This window comes from Crocodylus siamensis, chromosome 12 (genome assembly GCF_052110815.1).
Source record: "Crocodylus siamensis isolate JL-2025a chromosome 12, ASM5211081v1, whole genome shotgun sequence".
Taxonomy (NCBI): Eukaryota; Metazoa; Chordata; order Crocodylia; family Crocodylidae; genus Crocodylus; species Crocodylus siamensis.
Window position 1 is genome coordinate 42,838,743 of NC_143406.1, and position 13,120 is coordinate 42,851,862.

At 42.9% G+C, this 13,120-nt stretch overlaps 1 protein-coding gene across 1 annotated transcript in view; it reads right to left on the bottom strand.

Annotated features, from left to right (window-relative positions):
* Positions 1-2,595: 2,595 nt before the first annotated feature.
* The window catches only part of GNA12 (G protein subunit alpha 12), a 61,800-nt gene continuing 51,275 nt past the window's right edge, over positions 2,596-13,120 (bottom strand). Inside the window, exon 4 of the mRNA XM_090023414.1 lies at positions 2,596-12,148. Within this exon, the coding sequence (XP_089879540.1) occupies positions 11,579-12,148 (570 nt within the window). The 3' untranslated portion in view covers positions 2,596-11,578. The remainder of the gene's footprint in view (positions 12,149-13,120) is intronic.

Here is a 13,120-nt window from a genome sequence, read left to right on the forward strand (position 1 = left end):
AAGCAGTCAGTAAACTGGGGTGGCCTGCAATCCCCAGGAGATGAGCTTCGGTGCAGGGGACAGGGGTCGGTGGGGGGGCAAACAGTGGTACAGGGTTCAGACACAGCTATGTGAAGCACTGGCGGGAGGGCAGCAGTGTCCTCAGCTGCATCAAAGCAGAACTTTGCTTCTTTTGGTGTCAGCAGCTCCCTTACCTGCTGTCTAGCTCCTAACCACTGCACAGGAGACCTACGCAGCCAAGAAGGAAACAAACGTTTAAAAGGACATAAGTAACAAGGTAGAATTTTACCCCTTGCCATAGCACAGCTCCACTTGTCTACTGTGTGTGAACTGTGGGGCACTCAAACTTGGGGGCAAGACCGGATGTTTGGAGCCAGTCATGCCCTGTTAGGAGTAAGGCCACATGCACTATGAAGTATGCTTGTGCCACAGTCTTCAGGCCACTGCTCCAGGTCTCGCCCCAGAAGGGGCCCTCTTGCATCTCCCCGAGGATCAGGAGGCATCCAGATACAGGCAGTCTGGATGGGGCTGTGCATTCCAGCTCCTAACAGGACTTCTGGCTAGCAGCCCCTCTCTGCCACCCTTGAAAGCCAATGCGCCCATCTTCTCAGAAGGCACAGAGTGAAGGGAATGTCTTGCCTTCCTGACTAGGGGGAGACCGACAATAAATGGCGATTACCAACCCATTTCCTTCATGGGAGCAATGCTAGGGAAACTCCCAACAGCAAACACAGGCAAGGAAAACAGGTAAGATAGCGGCTTTTAGTGCACTCAGAAGCTGAATGGAGAGAAGAATACTATACCACCGTTCTGGATTTGCACAGTCACTAGTCCACCTGCATCACATCCAAGGGTCCTTACTCCACTTTGCACGGGTGGGACCCAAAATGCAGCTTCCTCAAGAGTGCTGTACAACTAAATCAGCTTGGGTGAGCTCGTGCACAGGGACCATTTTCAGAGCCTTTGACTCCCAGTCTGCAAAAGCAGTAATGAGCAATCATCTCTTGTCAAGTTAGACTAATTGGAAGCAAGACCAAGCTTAGGCCTCTCTCTCTCCCTTCAATGACCAAGGAATCAGCATTGCATAGACAATTTTACCAGCTGTAGAACAGGCAGCTTCATGCTTTATAGTCCCATGCGTATGGGCGAATTTCAGCAAATAGTGCAAGAAAGGCAGAGATGTAGAGCGGGATGTGTCCTGTCCTACTCAACAAACAGTAGCTTGAGGGAAGCACTAAAAACAGTACGAAAGCATATTTAGGACAGCTTCAAGCCGAGTCAATGGGATAACTTTGCCAGGGAAAGGCAGCAAAGTGTCTTTATTTTTTGGCGGGGGGGGGCGGGAAATCAATCGACTGCCCTTTGTTTGCGTTCCCCACTATTCTATAAATTGCTCCAAATAATACAGATTTCAGCATTCTCACGAGGAAGCACTCTTCCTTCACATTCCAGTAGGAAGCCCATCCTGCTTGTTTAACATATCACCTAATGGGAGTGGGAAGTCACAAACATATTTTTGGTCCTAATTGTTCATCAGCTTGCTGGGTTTGATCAACAGAGTATTTCCACATGCTCATCTGCACACTAGTTAGGGCACAGATGAAAGGTCAAAGTTGGGTTGCACCACTCGGGTGTCTGTATCTTCTTTCTGGCTCAGAACTGAACTGATTTTTGAGGCGTCTGGCATCCACAGTGCCCAAAGAAGGTGCAGGTGCTTAGAACTTCTTTAAAAGTAAATCAAGCAAATTAACATGCATGCAGAGAGATTTTAGATATCAAATCGGAAGCAACCAACCTCTCAGCTGCTTGCCAAAATGGCTGAGACTTCTTGGTGAAGCGGTTAAAACTGTGCACAATTGCCCAGGTCGAAGTAATCAACAACGTAGTGTCAATTCAAAAGACTTGCAACAGACATGTCACCTCTCAAAGCACAAGATGAAAGGTTAAAGGTACAACAGTTAAGAACAATGCTAACAGAATCAGCTGGTGCCAAGATTGCAATACTGCAGGAAGGGGCCAGTTAGATCATCCTGGGGTCAACACTTCTACGCTGGTGATAAAAAGCAAGCAAGGCTGACAGGGGAGAAACACCACCCAGATGAGGGCACAGATGAAGGTCAGATTACTCTTACAGAAGCTAAATCAGTGGAGGGGAAAAATTACTTTTAGCAGGTGCTGTCAGCCAAACTAGTTCAAAATCTTTCTTGCTTGAGCTTAAAAATCCATGAGCACAACTGCTTCTAGCTGTCTCCCCATTAGGTTTAATACCTATACCAGCTACTAGAATTTGCCAGAATCAGAGTGGGCTTAAACTGAGCTCTAAATAGGAGAGCAGTTCACCAAAAGTCCCTCCCTGCACTGTGCTCAAAGGCTCATTCCTGGACAGAGTAGAGCTGAGGACGAAGCAAGGAACCCAGAAAGGTTACAGAACGTGGACTCCTTCACCCCAGGTCTTGTTGCATGATAACCCAGCCTCATGTGGCTCGTACGTTACTCACTCAAAGCTCAGATTTTCTCCTCTCAGGTAGAGAGCTCTTTCCCAAAATAAAAGTATCCCATTTAAGACATGGTTGAAAGATACAGCAGGCCATCCTGAACAGTATAACAAGTCAAGTTTTAATAGATTTATAAAATTCATATATACAAAACAGTAAACTAATTCACCAAAGCTATAAAATACACTTTGTACACATCACAATATAAATTTTATCTAGTACACAGTTTTCATAAAATTGAGACTATCACAGGCTGCTTCTATTGTGGATGCTGTTTTGGTGCTTTATAAAGACACTTCAATGGGCAGTCTGACACTGTGCTTTTACATTATGCAATTTTCACCTTAACTCATTTTAGTTTGTCACTGTCTTTTAAGTATGTACAAGGTGTTAGAAATTAAGGCTAAGGCCTTTCCTGCCCAAGGCAGCGAGCAGTGAGCTAGTTTAGAGTTGCATGGCATTGCATAGGATGTGTGCTACAATGCATAGGCACCGCAGTTAACTGCAGAGTAGAAGATAATACTTTGCATTGATTTCCTGGCTACATGATTGTGTCACAAGATTAACTAGTGTTTTGTCAGTTCATCTGCACATGTATCAAACCATATTAAAAAAAAGCAGCTTGTCAAACAAATGATAGAAATTGGCTGTTTGTGTTAAGCGTAGTCTTTGGAGATACCGTTTAGCAGATATTTAGTTTAATTAATAAAAAGGTGTATTAGCTCTTCTAGTCCATTGGGCAAATTCAAATAATGAAACATGCTCATTTGCAAAAATGCTCTTTATCCCATAGACTGTAAAGGCTACGAGGCAAATGCAAGTTTGAACATGCTCACGCACACAACTTGCGAAGAATTTACTGCAGTGCCTTGAGTCCTGTGGTCTGCTAAGAGATCATCCTCGCACTATTGTCTAAAGCCACCTGCCCAGCAGCTTACCATGATGCATGGTCTGACTGAAGCAATTACTGGGCAGAAATGCTAAGAGACAGTAAAGTCATTCTGAGTGAGCGAGCCCCACCCCCCCTCAGGTCTTAGTTACCAGAAGCAGTCACCCTTCTCCCATACCAGGTGTCTCGCTCATCTGGCAATCTCTGTTTATGCATCAAACCCTAGAAATAATCTTTCTTCAAGGTTTTAAACTGGCGTAAGACATGCTGCCTGTCAAAGACTTGCAGACCACATATGCAGGGATTAGGTGTCTATAGCACAATGAAGAATAGCTGAAGAGGATCTTTTGAATGGAGAAGCAGGCAGGCAGAGACGTTCCAACTTGCTGCTGTAACACACAGCCAAAAAGCTCCCAGGAGCCAGTCACCCGAGCTCAGAGTCACTGCTGCGGGCTTTTGTTTGTTCAGTACAATCAGCCTTAACACAGCAGCATTTGGGATCTGTTTAGAAACTAGAGTCCCTTTCCCCTCTACCCCCCACCCCCTTCTTTCATGTACTTTGGCATTTCACCAAAAAGCCCATCTTCACGTTGGCCAGAAGAGATGAAATGTGGACGTGTGCCAAGAAGGAAACTATAGCAATTTACAGAATACACCAAAGCAGCCCTAGATCTCCTGGCACTGGAGTCATCCAGTACCTCCCCCTCTTCCCACGGAAAGGCAGGCATGTCAACATGCAGACAAACCTAAACACTGTGTTTAGGATACCCTTTAAAAAAAGAGACAGTCAGGCAATTCATAGTTGAGGCCCAGCTGTCTGACTCAGTGGTGTGAGCAAACAGAGGTACCACCTGATTGGTTCATGGGGTACCCTGGCTCCAAATATTTTGGCTTCTCATTCTTGTTTGTGTAAAACAATGTAGTGTCCTTTAAAAAAATGAATGAAGCCAATGTAGTGTTTGTTACAAAACCATGATTCATGGCACCAAAGTGGAGATCTCTCCAGGTAGCCACAAAAATAGTCTCAGACCGGGCAGGAGCCACACAAGCACTGCAGTGCTATGTTGCCCTGTTGGAGGTCATCTCTAGGCTGGTGTGACCTTACATAGAAGTGAGCAGGCAGTGGATTCAGCCTAAGACTGGCATAGACTATCCTAGTTAAAAACATGTCCCAGGTTTGATGTTAGCTAAAAATCTGAAACATTGCTCCATTTTGTAAGTCAACTATTCTCCAGGTGATCTGCTAAAACATCCCCACTCACAATTTTTCTTGCATTACAGGAGAAGGGGCACAAACAAGAGGGGCTTAGAATGGAAGAGTTATAAAGCACCCCTCCTCCACCCCATTCATTTTGTACTTGACAACTGCTAGAGAAGGACATTGCTATTCGTTTGCAGAAATCAATACTGCCTCCATCACAGACGATGGATACTCGAGTAAACAAATGGGGGTGTTCTTCAGCCTTTAGTTTTTATTGCCCCAGGTGGGCATTAAGCAGGTTGCCTGACAGTACTAATGGCCAGCTGGACATGAACATGTGTTGATAAAGTGTCAAATCTAATTCAGGCCTCAAGGTTCATTGTTTGAAAGTTTGGGAAACATATAAAGGCTACTCTCAAACAGCACTTGGAGTTTCCCCCCTCCCCCACATACAACCCCCACCAAATTTAAGGGAAAAAAAACAACCCAAAGCCTTGCAAAAAAGGTCAAGTGTCTACAATGGCATCTAATCAAAGGCAAAGCATAGGGCATGTCCTATTACTGCAATTGTGAGCTGCCAGCTACAACCCAATTGCACAACTTACACGGTGGTTACCCAACTTACTTGCATGGTTCAGTTTCGAGCAAGAACACAAGGAGCATCGGCAGGTAAACATTTACATTTCACTGATCAGAGCAACCCAAGAGCTAAAGGACTACTGCAAACCTAGTCTGGTATGACACAATGAGAGTTTGGTTCCCATTGTCCTGCTCAGTGGTCCAATAAGAAAAGCCATACAAACATTCATTACCTGTACATTTCAAAGTGCTGTCCCTGAGCTGTCAGCTTAGGGCACAAATGAAGTGGTCCTGCGCCTTCCAGCTTGTGCCTGCTCAAGGAGAAAGGATTACTACTCTCTCCAATGGCTCCATCACCAATTTACAGTTTCTCCGATCACTGGACTTCTTTGCAGACTCCCTCTCTGCATGCACTTGTCCACCAGGACTGCTCAACACCAGGTAGTTTATCAATTCCCACTTTCCTTGGCTACAGCAATTGGCTTCAGGATAATAATTCAAAAGCAACTTTTTCCCCAAGTCAGCAGAATTCAGGACCACAGCTGAATTTTGAGGGGCAGCTGCTTGAAACACCATTTCCTACTAGCCAGTTTAAAGCAGCCTCACCCCAAAAGCGTAACAAGGACTGCCAGCAAAGATACTGAAAAGAAAGGAATGCAAAGAGAAGTTCCTCTAGACTGAGACTTGCTGAGCAAGACTCCCACTTTTGTCAGCCTTGGATAAGATACACGTATGGGAAACACAAGAGGGCTCTGAAGCACACAGAAACCAGGCCCCATGTAAACAGTGATGTTAAACATCCATTTTCTCTAGCGTTTAGACAGTCAGCATTAAACAAAGGCTAGACTGTAGAGGGAAGGGGAGGGGAAAGGAGGGGGGAAGGAAAAAGCCTGTGCACAAGACACGAACTAGAAAAATTAAAACTCCATCAAAATGTGACACCTTCTCATTGCTTGCATAGCCCCCTACAATCCTTGTGACACCCCTCCCCACCCCTCCCTGGGAAAACAGGAATTAGTGCTGCAAATGCATTGATGGGAGGCTGCTTTTCACACCAAGGACTCCGTTTCAGCTGCTGTTGGGGCTCCAGCACAGCGAAACTGTAGCCTGCATGGGCACATAATCAGCTTCCCGAGCTCCTCCCACACTCCCAGAGCTCCTTCCAAACCAGCACCTCTGAACTACAAATGCTCCCAGCTCCGGCTGAACCTCAGCCAGCAACGTTAACCCATTGTTAGCTTTGAAAAAGCTGGCAGGAGGGGCTGGCTTCAGAAGCTCCTTTGGATACGTCTGAGCCTCGCTCAAGATTTGACAGGAGACTTAAACGTGTAATTACACAAAGTCGGCACGCTCAGTTCTGCTCCGCTGTATTGTATGAAATGGGAATCAGATGTTTAACGGTGATGGGAACTAGACACATCCTAAGGAGCTGTAATTTAAAGTCGAGTGGCTGTTATGCTTAACTCCATTAAACCTTCATTGTCAAGACCTCTTGCTCCCTCCGCATCTCAGGAGTCTGGTTTAATGGGTTGTTAAAAACAGCACTGACCTATTAAATGCACTGACCTATCACTTAAATACAACTGTGAAGTAAGCTTTTAAGTAAACAATCCAACATTTAAAACCAATCCACCAAGTAAATCATTTGGTAATTCTGGAGTACTAACTGCCCCCAAAACGTGGCTGGCTCAGGGTACAACTTCCTGGTCAGCTTTTTTGAGAGTGGTAACTACCCATGACAAAGGTGTCTTGTGCCAAGCTCACCATTTTGAAGATACAGGATAATAAAGCCCTGTTTAGTACAAGCCTCTAATCTGTCACTGTTTTATTTATTGCTAGTTTACGTAAGGGTTGCCTCCTTTAATATGCTGCAAGCATTTCCTCTCTTTGTCCACATGGAACAACCCTGTCAATGATCTACAAGTGACACAAGAGGAACAGTGAAGAGATCTGTATTTTTTTTTAAGATACATTCAAATCCTCCATCTGATTATGGGTTACAGGAAAAACTGTTTCCTGCCTACTTGGATACTTGGAACAATAGCTCAACAAAAGTTCATAAAAGAGCTATCTTGCTCAGCTGTGTTTACCTGCAAGTGGTCTCCAGGATGTCAGTGGAAAATAAAGCTACTACTGGTTTCTTATAAGAGAACTGAGCAGGAGATCAAGTTTGGCTGCTTGAATTCAGCATTAGTAAATTAATTACAGACTTCTGACTTTGCTGGGCTGTAGCTCTGGATAATCCAGTACTGAAAAAGCAGGGCGTGTATCTAAGTAGTTCTTAGCCAGGTAAATATAATTTGCCAATTAAACAACATTTATTAATCCAGAATCCAGCCAGAGAAGAACCTGCTGGGGTGACTGCTGTGGTCTTCCACTGAAATTCTTCAAGCAAGTCCCATTGTATCTGGCCAAAACGTTCTGGGACAAAGTTTGCCTAAGTTACAGATCTACCCAATACAGGCTGCCTCTGTAGACTGCTTTCATAAGATATTTGAACTGTGCACCAAATGTACTAGGTTCAAAGCAAAAACAGCCATGTGCTGGACTCCCTGCAGCAGTCAGTGAAATACCATAACATCTAGGCTTACCCTATTCCAGTCTCTCTTTTTAAAACCATAACCACAAAAAAAGCAGCTAGACCAACTTTTCCACATGTGTACCCAAAGCCACTGTGATTGCTTTTGATTAAGTTAATGAATTTGTACAGCTCTTGCTATGTAGCACCTTCACAGTCAGGTCCAATATCAAGCTTGTCAACCAACTGCAGGGAGAGTCAATGATCATCAAGGATACTGGTTTTCTTTGTTAAAAAAATTCCAAAATTCTGATAAAAACCCCAAATCTACATTTTTCCATGATTAAAATGAAATGCCACCATACATATAGGTATCAGATGAATTTATTTTATTGATATATTTACAGTTTTAAAGCAATTTGGAAACCTATCAGTGCCTCAATCATTATAATAAAATAAAGTGTAAATACCTACATATTTTGGCCTTTGATTTTGGTTTTTTCATGGGGGGGGGGGGGGAAAATCAGAGCTCCCTTTACCCCCTTCATTCACCAGAATGTGGGTCCAGCTGCAGCTCCTCCCCCCCAACCTGCTTTGTGGCACCCTGCTGGTGTTCCTCGCACCCAACCCGCAGCCCCCTGCCCCACCCCAGGCCTGCCAGAGGGGGCCCCAGATGCCCCCTACCCTGACTCCTCCAGGCTCTGTTTACCCCAAAGGCTGTGGGAGGCAAAATGAGTCTGAGTAAGCTCTGGACAGGGTATGGGGTTTTGCACCCTTTAGGCAAGCAGCTCATTGCAGGCTGGAATGCTTGTCAGCCTGCAGAAGGCTGTTTGCAAAAGGGGAAAATCCACTTCTTCCCCATGCAGGAAATGGAAAACCCAGTTCCCTGATGATCATGTAGTACTGCTTGACAGAAGGCTTAATTACAGATCTATGGAGATCATTCAGATCTTAGGAAACCCAAGGGCACCGACCATGAGAACTACACCAGATCCTCTACCAAAGCTGAGAGGGATGCACTGCAATCTTGATTTGTGGAGTAAGAAAAGTTCCTTGGCAGTTCCCTGCTCTTGGACCAGCTGTGTGAAGAAATACCCCCAGATTACAGTCAAAGCAGCCCAAGGGGCTGAACAGTACCTGGGCATCAATGTCAACTAGATGCATTGGAGCTATGCCCCTCACTGCATCAGGAGGAAAGTGGGGCTGAAGTGATCCTCTTGGATCCCTACATGCTAACATAATGGTGCAAAGCAGCCACATCATGCCAGAAGGAATGGCTATTTACTAGTAAATTAAACCAGCTTGTTAGCAAACTGTCAAGATTATACGTGGGAAACCCAGGATTACACTTGTCAGGGTGCAACTATAGTAAGTTAAACGTTACCTTACAAACTATACCCTGCATTTATTTGCTTTTTAGTTCTTTTAAAGAGATAAGGAGACCAAGAATACAAAACTTTAAGCACTCATTAAATGAATAATTCAGTCTCTTAATTAAAAATTACAGTAGATTTCATATGTAAAACAAACACCTCTAGGAAAATATTAAAGGGAATGTTTTATCAAATAATTTAAGCAAGCACATTTTCCCATCTAGAATGCTTGTGAAATAGCGCAGCAGACACATACCCCCCCCAAAAAAAAATTGGGACGTGACGTTACTTCACTGCCTCCTGAAGTCCTCTGTAGAGCAGAGGTTCCTGCTGGCAAAGTCTATACTTGAATGCTAAAGCAAAAAAAACTTTACATCTAGTTTAACCAAATAATGAATGGACAAGATCAGTGAAAATACATTTCACTTGATCCCCTAGCTGCTATTTGTATCAGTTCATGTTAAAAGCATTTACCTTTCCAAAATATAACAGCTGAAGCAGTTCTCTCATCTAAACCACTGCAGAACACTCCCAATGGGACAGAGACTTGCTCCCTTTCTCAGTTAAATTGCTAATTATAGTCAAGAGAGTGGGAAAAAAAAAATTGGTCCTGGGAAATGAGACTTCTTACTAAAGCAATTAATTGCTGTTTAAATGTGCCATGTAGAAGAAGTGTAATTTTAACAGAAATAGATTTTTGTCAGCAGTTCCTTACCAGTTTACTTTACCAACACTTTATTTGCATTATACAGCACTAACGCCACCACATCCTTTCCCACTCCTGAGGCCTGCAGAAAGAAAACGACAAGTATTTTTCTGCATTAGGAAAATCTATTCACAAAACAAATCCTGATAGGAACATCTGCAAACCACAAAGGAAACAGGATTCCAGATTTTATCCAAGCTAAAAACACAACAAGACCCTGTCCTGGAGTTCTTTATAGAAAAACATTTCCCAGGAGATTTAACTGCAGCAGTTATGGTTGCTTATTCTGACATACCATTCCAGCCTAAAAGGGGATAAGACTCAAAGGGATATTGCTGACTTAGTACAGGTGGAGGCAGCCCTTAAAATGTTATTACAGAACAAATATAATGGTACCAATTGCACAGTAAACATGAGTTCGAAAGTTCCCTGAAAGACAACACTTCAGCACTGAAATAAAGGCAGATCTGAATTTTGTTCATGTACCTCATTGTAGCAGACAAGTTTGAAGTATTTGTACACAAAGAAAGGCACCTGACAGGTAACTACAAAAGTTTAGAGAGCTAGGAATTGAACAGTTCACATCAACATTATTCACAGCCTCTTGCAATTTCACTCATACACACACACACACACCATTGCCTAAAATGGGCAATTGTAGACTTGACTGCTTATTTATAAACTATATGTGCATTAAGATAGGTTAACGATCCCACTAAGAGACAGATTAAGGGCTAGTTTTACAGCAGAGTCCTGCTGCGCAAATATAATCAGTGCAGCTGTAGAACTGGGATCTCTATAGTGTGTTTGGTTTTCCTATAAAGGTAAGCTGCTAGGAACAGATCAAGCAGCTCCTGTACTACCAAAACCGTTTTTTTTTTTGCAAAGCTTAAATCAGCTGCCATACTTTGAAGAGAGATAAAGCCCTGCCATCTGAGATGGGAGCTTTACAAATACTGCTAACTGCAGGTGAGAGAAAAGTGAAATTTCTAGAAAGTCAACACTGAACTAGAGCACCCACTAAGTGCAGTTGTGTGGTCAAATATTCTAGTAGAGGCCTCAAAGCTGTACTACCGAAGTCAGTTTCCCAATAGATGTAAAACACAGTACACGTAGTGCAAAATAAAACTTGTCCACATCAGCCAGGCCTTAGTTCTTCATTTGACCCCAAACTTGCCTGCTGGGTTTCCTTTACACAGTCCTAGACTTGTGTTTTTGGATACAGATGCTAGATCTTCAGACAAGACGTGTGCATCCACCTTGGCAAAGGGACTCCAGATCCTTGGCAAATACTGCATACGCAAGCAGATCCGGTTATGTGTTTAAGGATTGGGTGTAAAATTTTGATCAACTTGCTGCTTATTTTTCAATACAACTACCAATCTTGTTATGATTTATGTCAGACCGATGAATTCAGCACCTTCTAACTACAGAGGAAGGCAGTTTGTATGGCTACTGTCCTTACAGAGTAATTTCCATTAAAAAGTGTCTTCCTTACATGGTTTGTCAAAGAAATTAGATGATTCTATAAAGGCAGAAGGTAACTGTTATTCAGTATTCCACCTGGGCATCAAACCTACAATGGCCACTTTTCAGTAGTGTCATTAGTTCAAATGATTTCAGTAGCTAAGATAGTTTGATTTCTTCTGCCTATAGCGCGTTTGGACTGGCTAATTTACAGCATTCCTGAGCCAAGTAAATAGCATGGGTCTTAAACCACACGCAAGGGCCATGAAGATAAAAACAAAAACAGAACAAAAAACCCCAACTTTGAGCTATAACTCTGGTAGACTGCAATAAAACAAGGCTGCACTCTTTCACTGCAACATGATATCCTTCAGATTCTCTTGAAGGATTGTGTCCTTCACAGCATGAAACACAAAGCGGATGTTTTCAGTGTCTATGGCAGTGGTGAAGTGATGGAAGAGTGGCTTACTGCGGTTTCGCCTTTTTCTGTCAAAACACTGCACCAGGTAACGTTGAACATCTTCTAGCCGATGAGGATCACCCCTGAAGTCCGAGAAATGCTTCTTAATGCTGACAGTCTTTACCTTCTCTACAAGAAGATCCATTTTATTGAGGAACAGGATGATAGAAACATTAAAGAACAGCTTGTTATTGACTATTGTCTCAAAGATATTCATGGACTCCACCAGTCTGTTTGTGCGCCTGTCTTCCATGAGAACTTGATCATATTCACTAGAGGAGACCATGAACAGAATTGAAGTTATACCATCAAAACACTGGAACCACTTCTGCCGCTGAGACCTTTGTCCACCCACATCCACCATCTTGAAAGGTATTTTTTTAATGATGAAGTCGTGCTCTACAATTCCCTTGGTAGCTTTCCTAGCCAGCAAAATATCTTGCTTGCTTGGTAAATAATTCTGTAAAAAAAACAAGAAGAGTGGCAAATGTCTCTGTTTACCATTTTAAAATATGAACTATTAGCTAATATTTGAAGTGTAATGACGTGTTATTTTTGTGTTATGACGACTAATAATGCTGATGTTCTAAGAGGCTCTAGTTTAAGAGCTAAATGTTCAGTGCCTAGGTAAAGAACTTGAAAATTAAGTCCAAAATAATGGACTTGTTGACCAATGAACATATACTGAGAAGCTGCTCCTGGAAGATCCTGATGAAACAAGTCTGTAGGCCCACTAAGCTCCTTCAAAATGTCATTCTTTCTGCATCCATAAATTCAACTCTAATTTCCTGACCAAAAACTTTTGCATCTTTAGGATATTCTTGCCCACAAAATGACTACCAATTAAGAATGCAGACATCCACCACCACATTAAATGCCTGTTTTAAAACTGAATCTACCAATACATTTGTTTTCAAGATGTTAAACAGTTTTGTAAGCCAAAGCATTTTCTTGAAGCGGATGCTTATTAACAAGCATTAAGCAAAATTCTGTTACACATACTGACTGGCCAGTCTCACCACTATGTACTGGGTCTGCAAATTCCTTTTTCACTGTTCTCCTTTTCAGAAGACTGCAAGTGATAAGCCAGAAGGCATTTCACTCTTCCTCTCTTTAAGCCTTACAAGAACCTAATTTTTTTTCTTTTTTTGCTACTCTAAACATTAGCAACTAATATAACAAGCCATGGTTAGGCAGCAGCAACTACATGGTGCGAGTTTCCCATGAATGTTCCAGGCACCAGAGCAGTATAAAACTGGGTGTGCTCCTGCTCCTGACATTGCGTGGGAGGAGAGAGAAAGGGAGAGAGATGTGTGTAAACACACAAGCTGTATTCCGTCTTACCATTTGTCAATGAAAAAAGTGAAGCTTAAATTTTAAAAATCAGCCAAGTTTCACAGGTCAGGGTTTAATATGCTTCAAGGTGCCATGA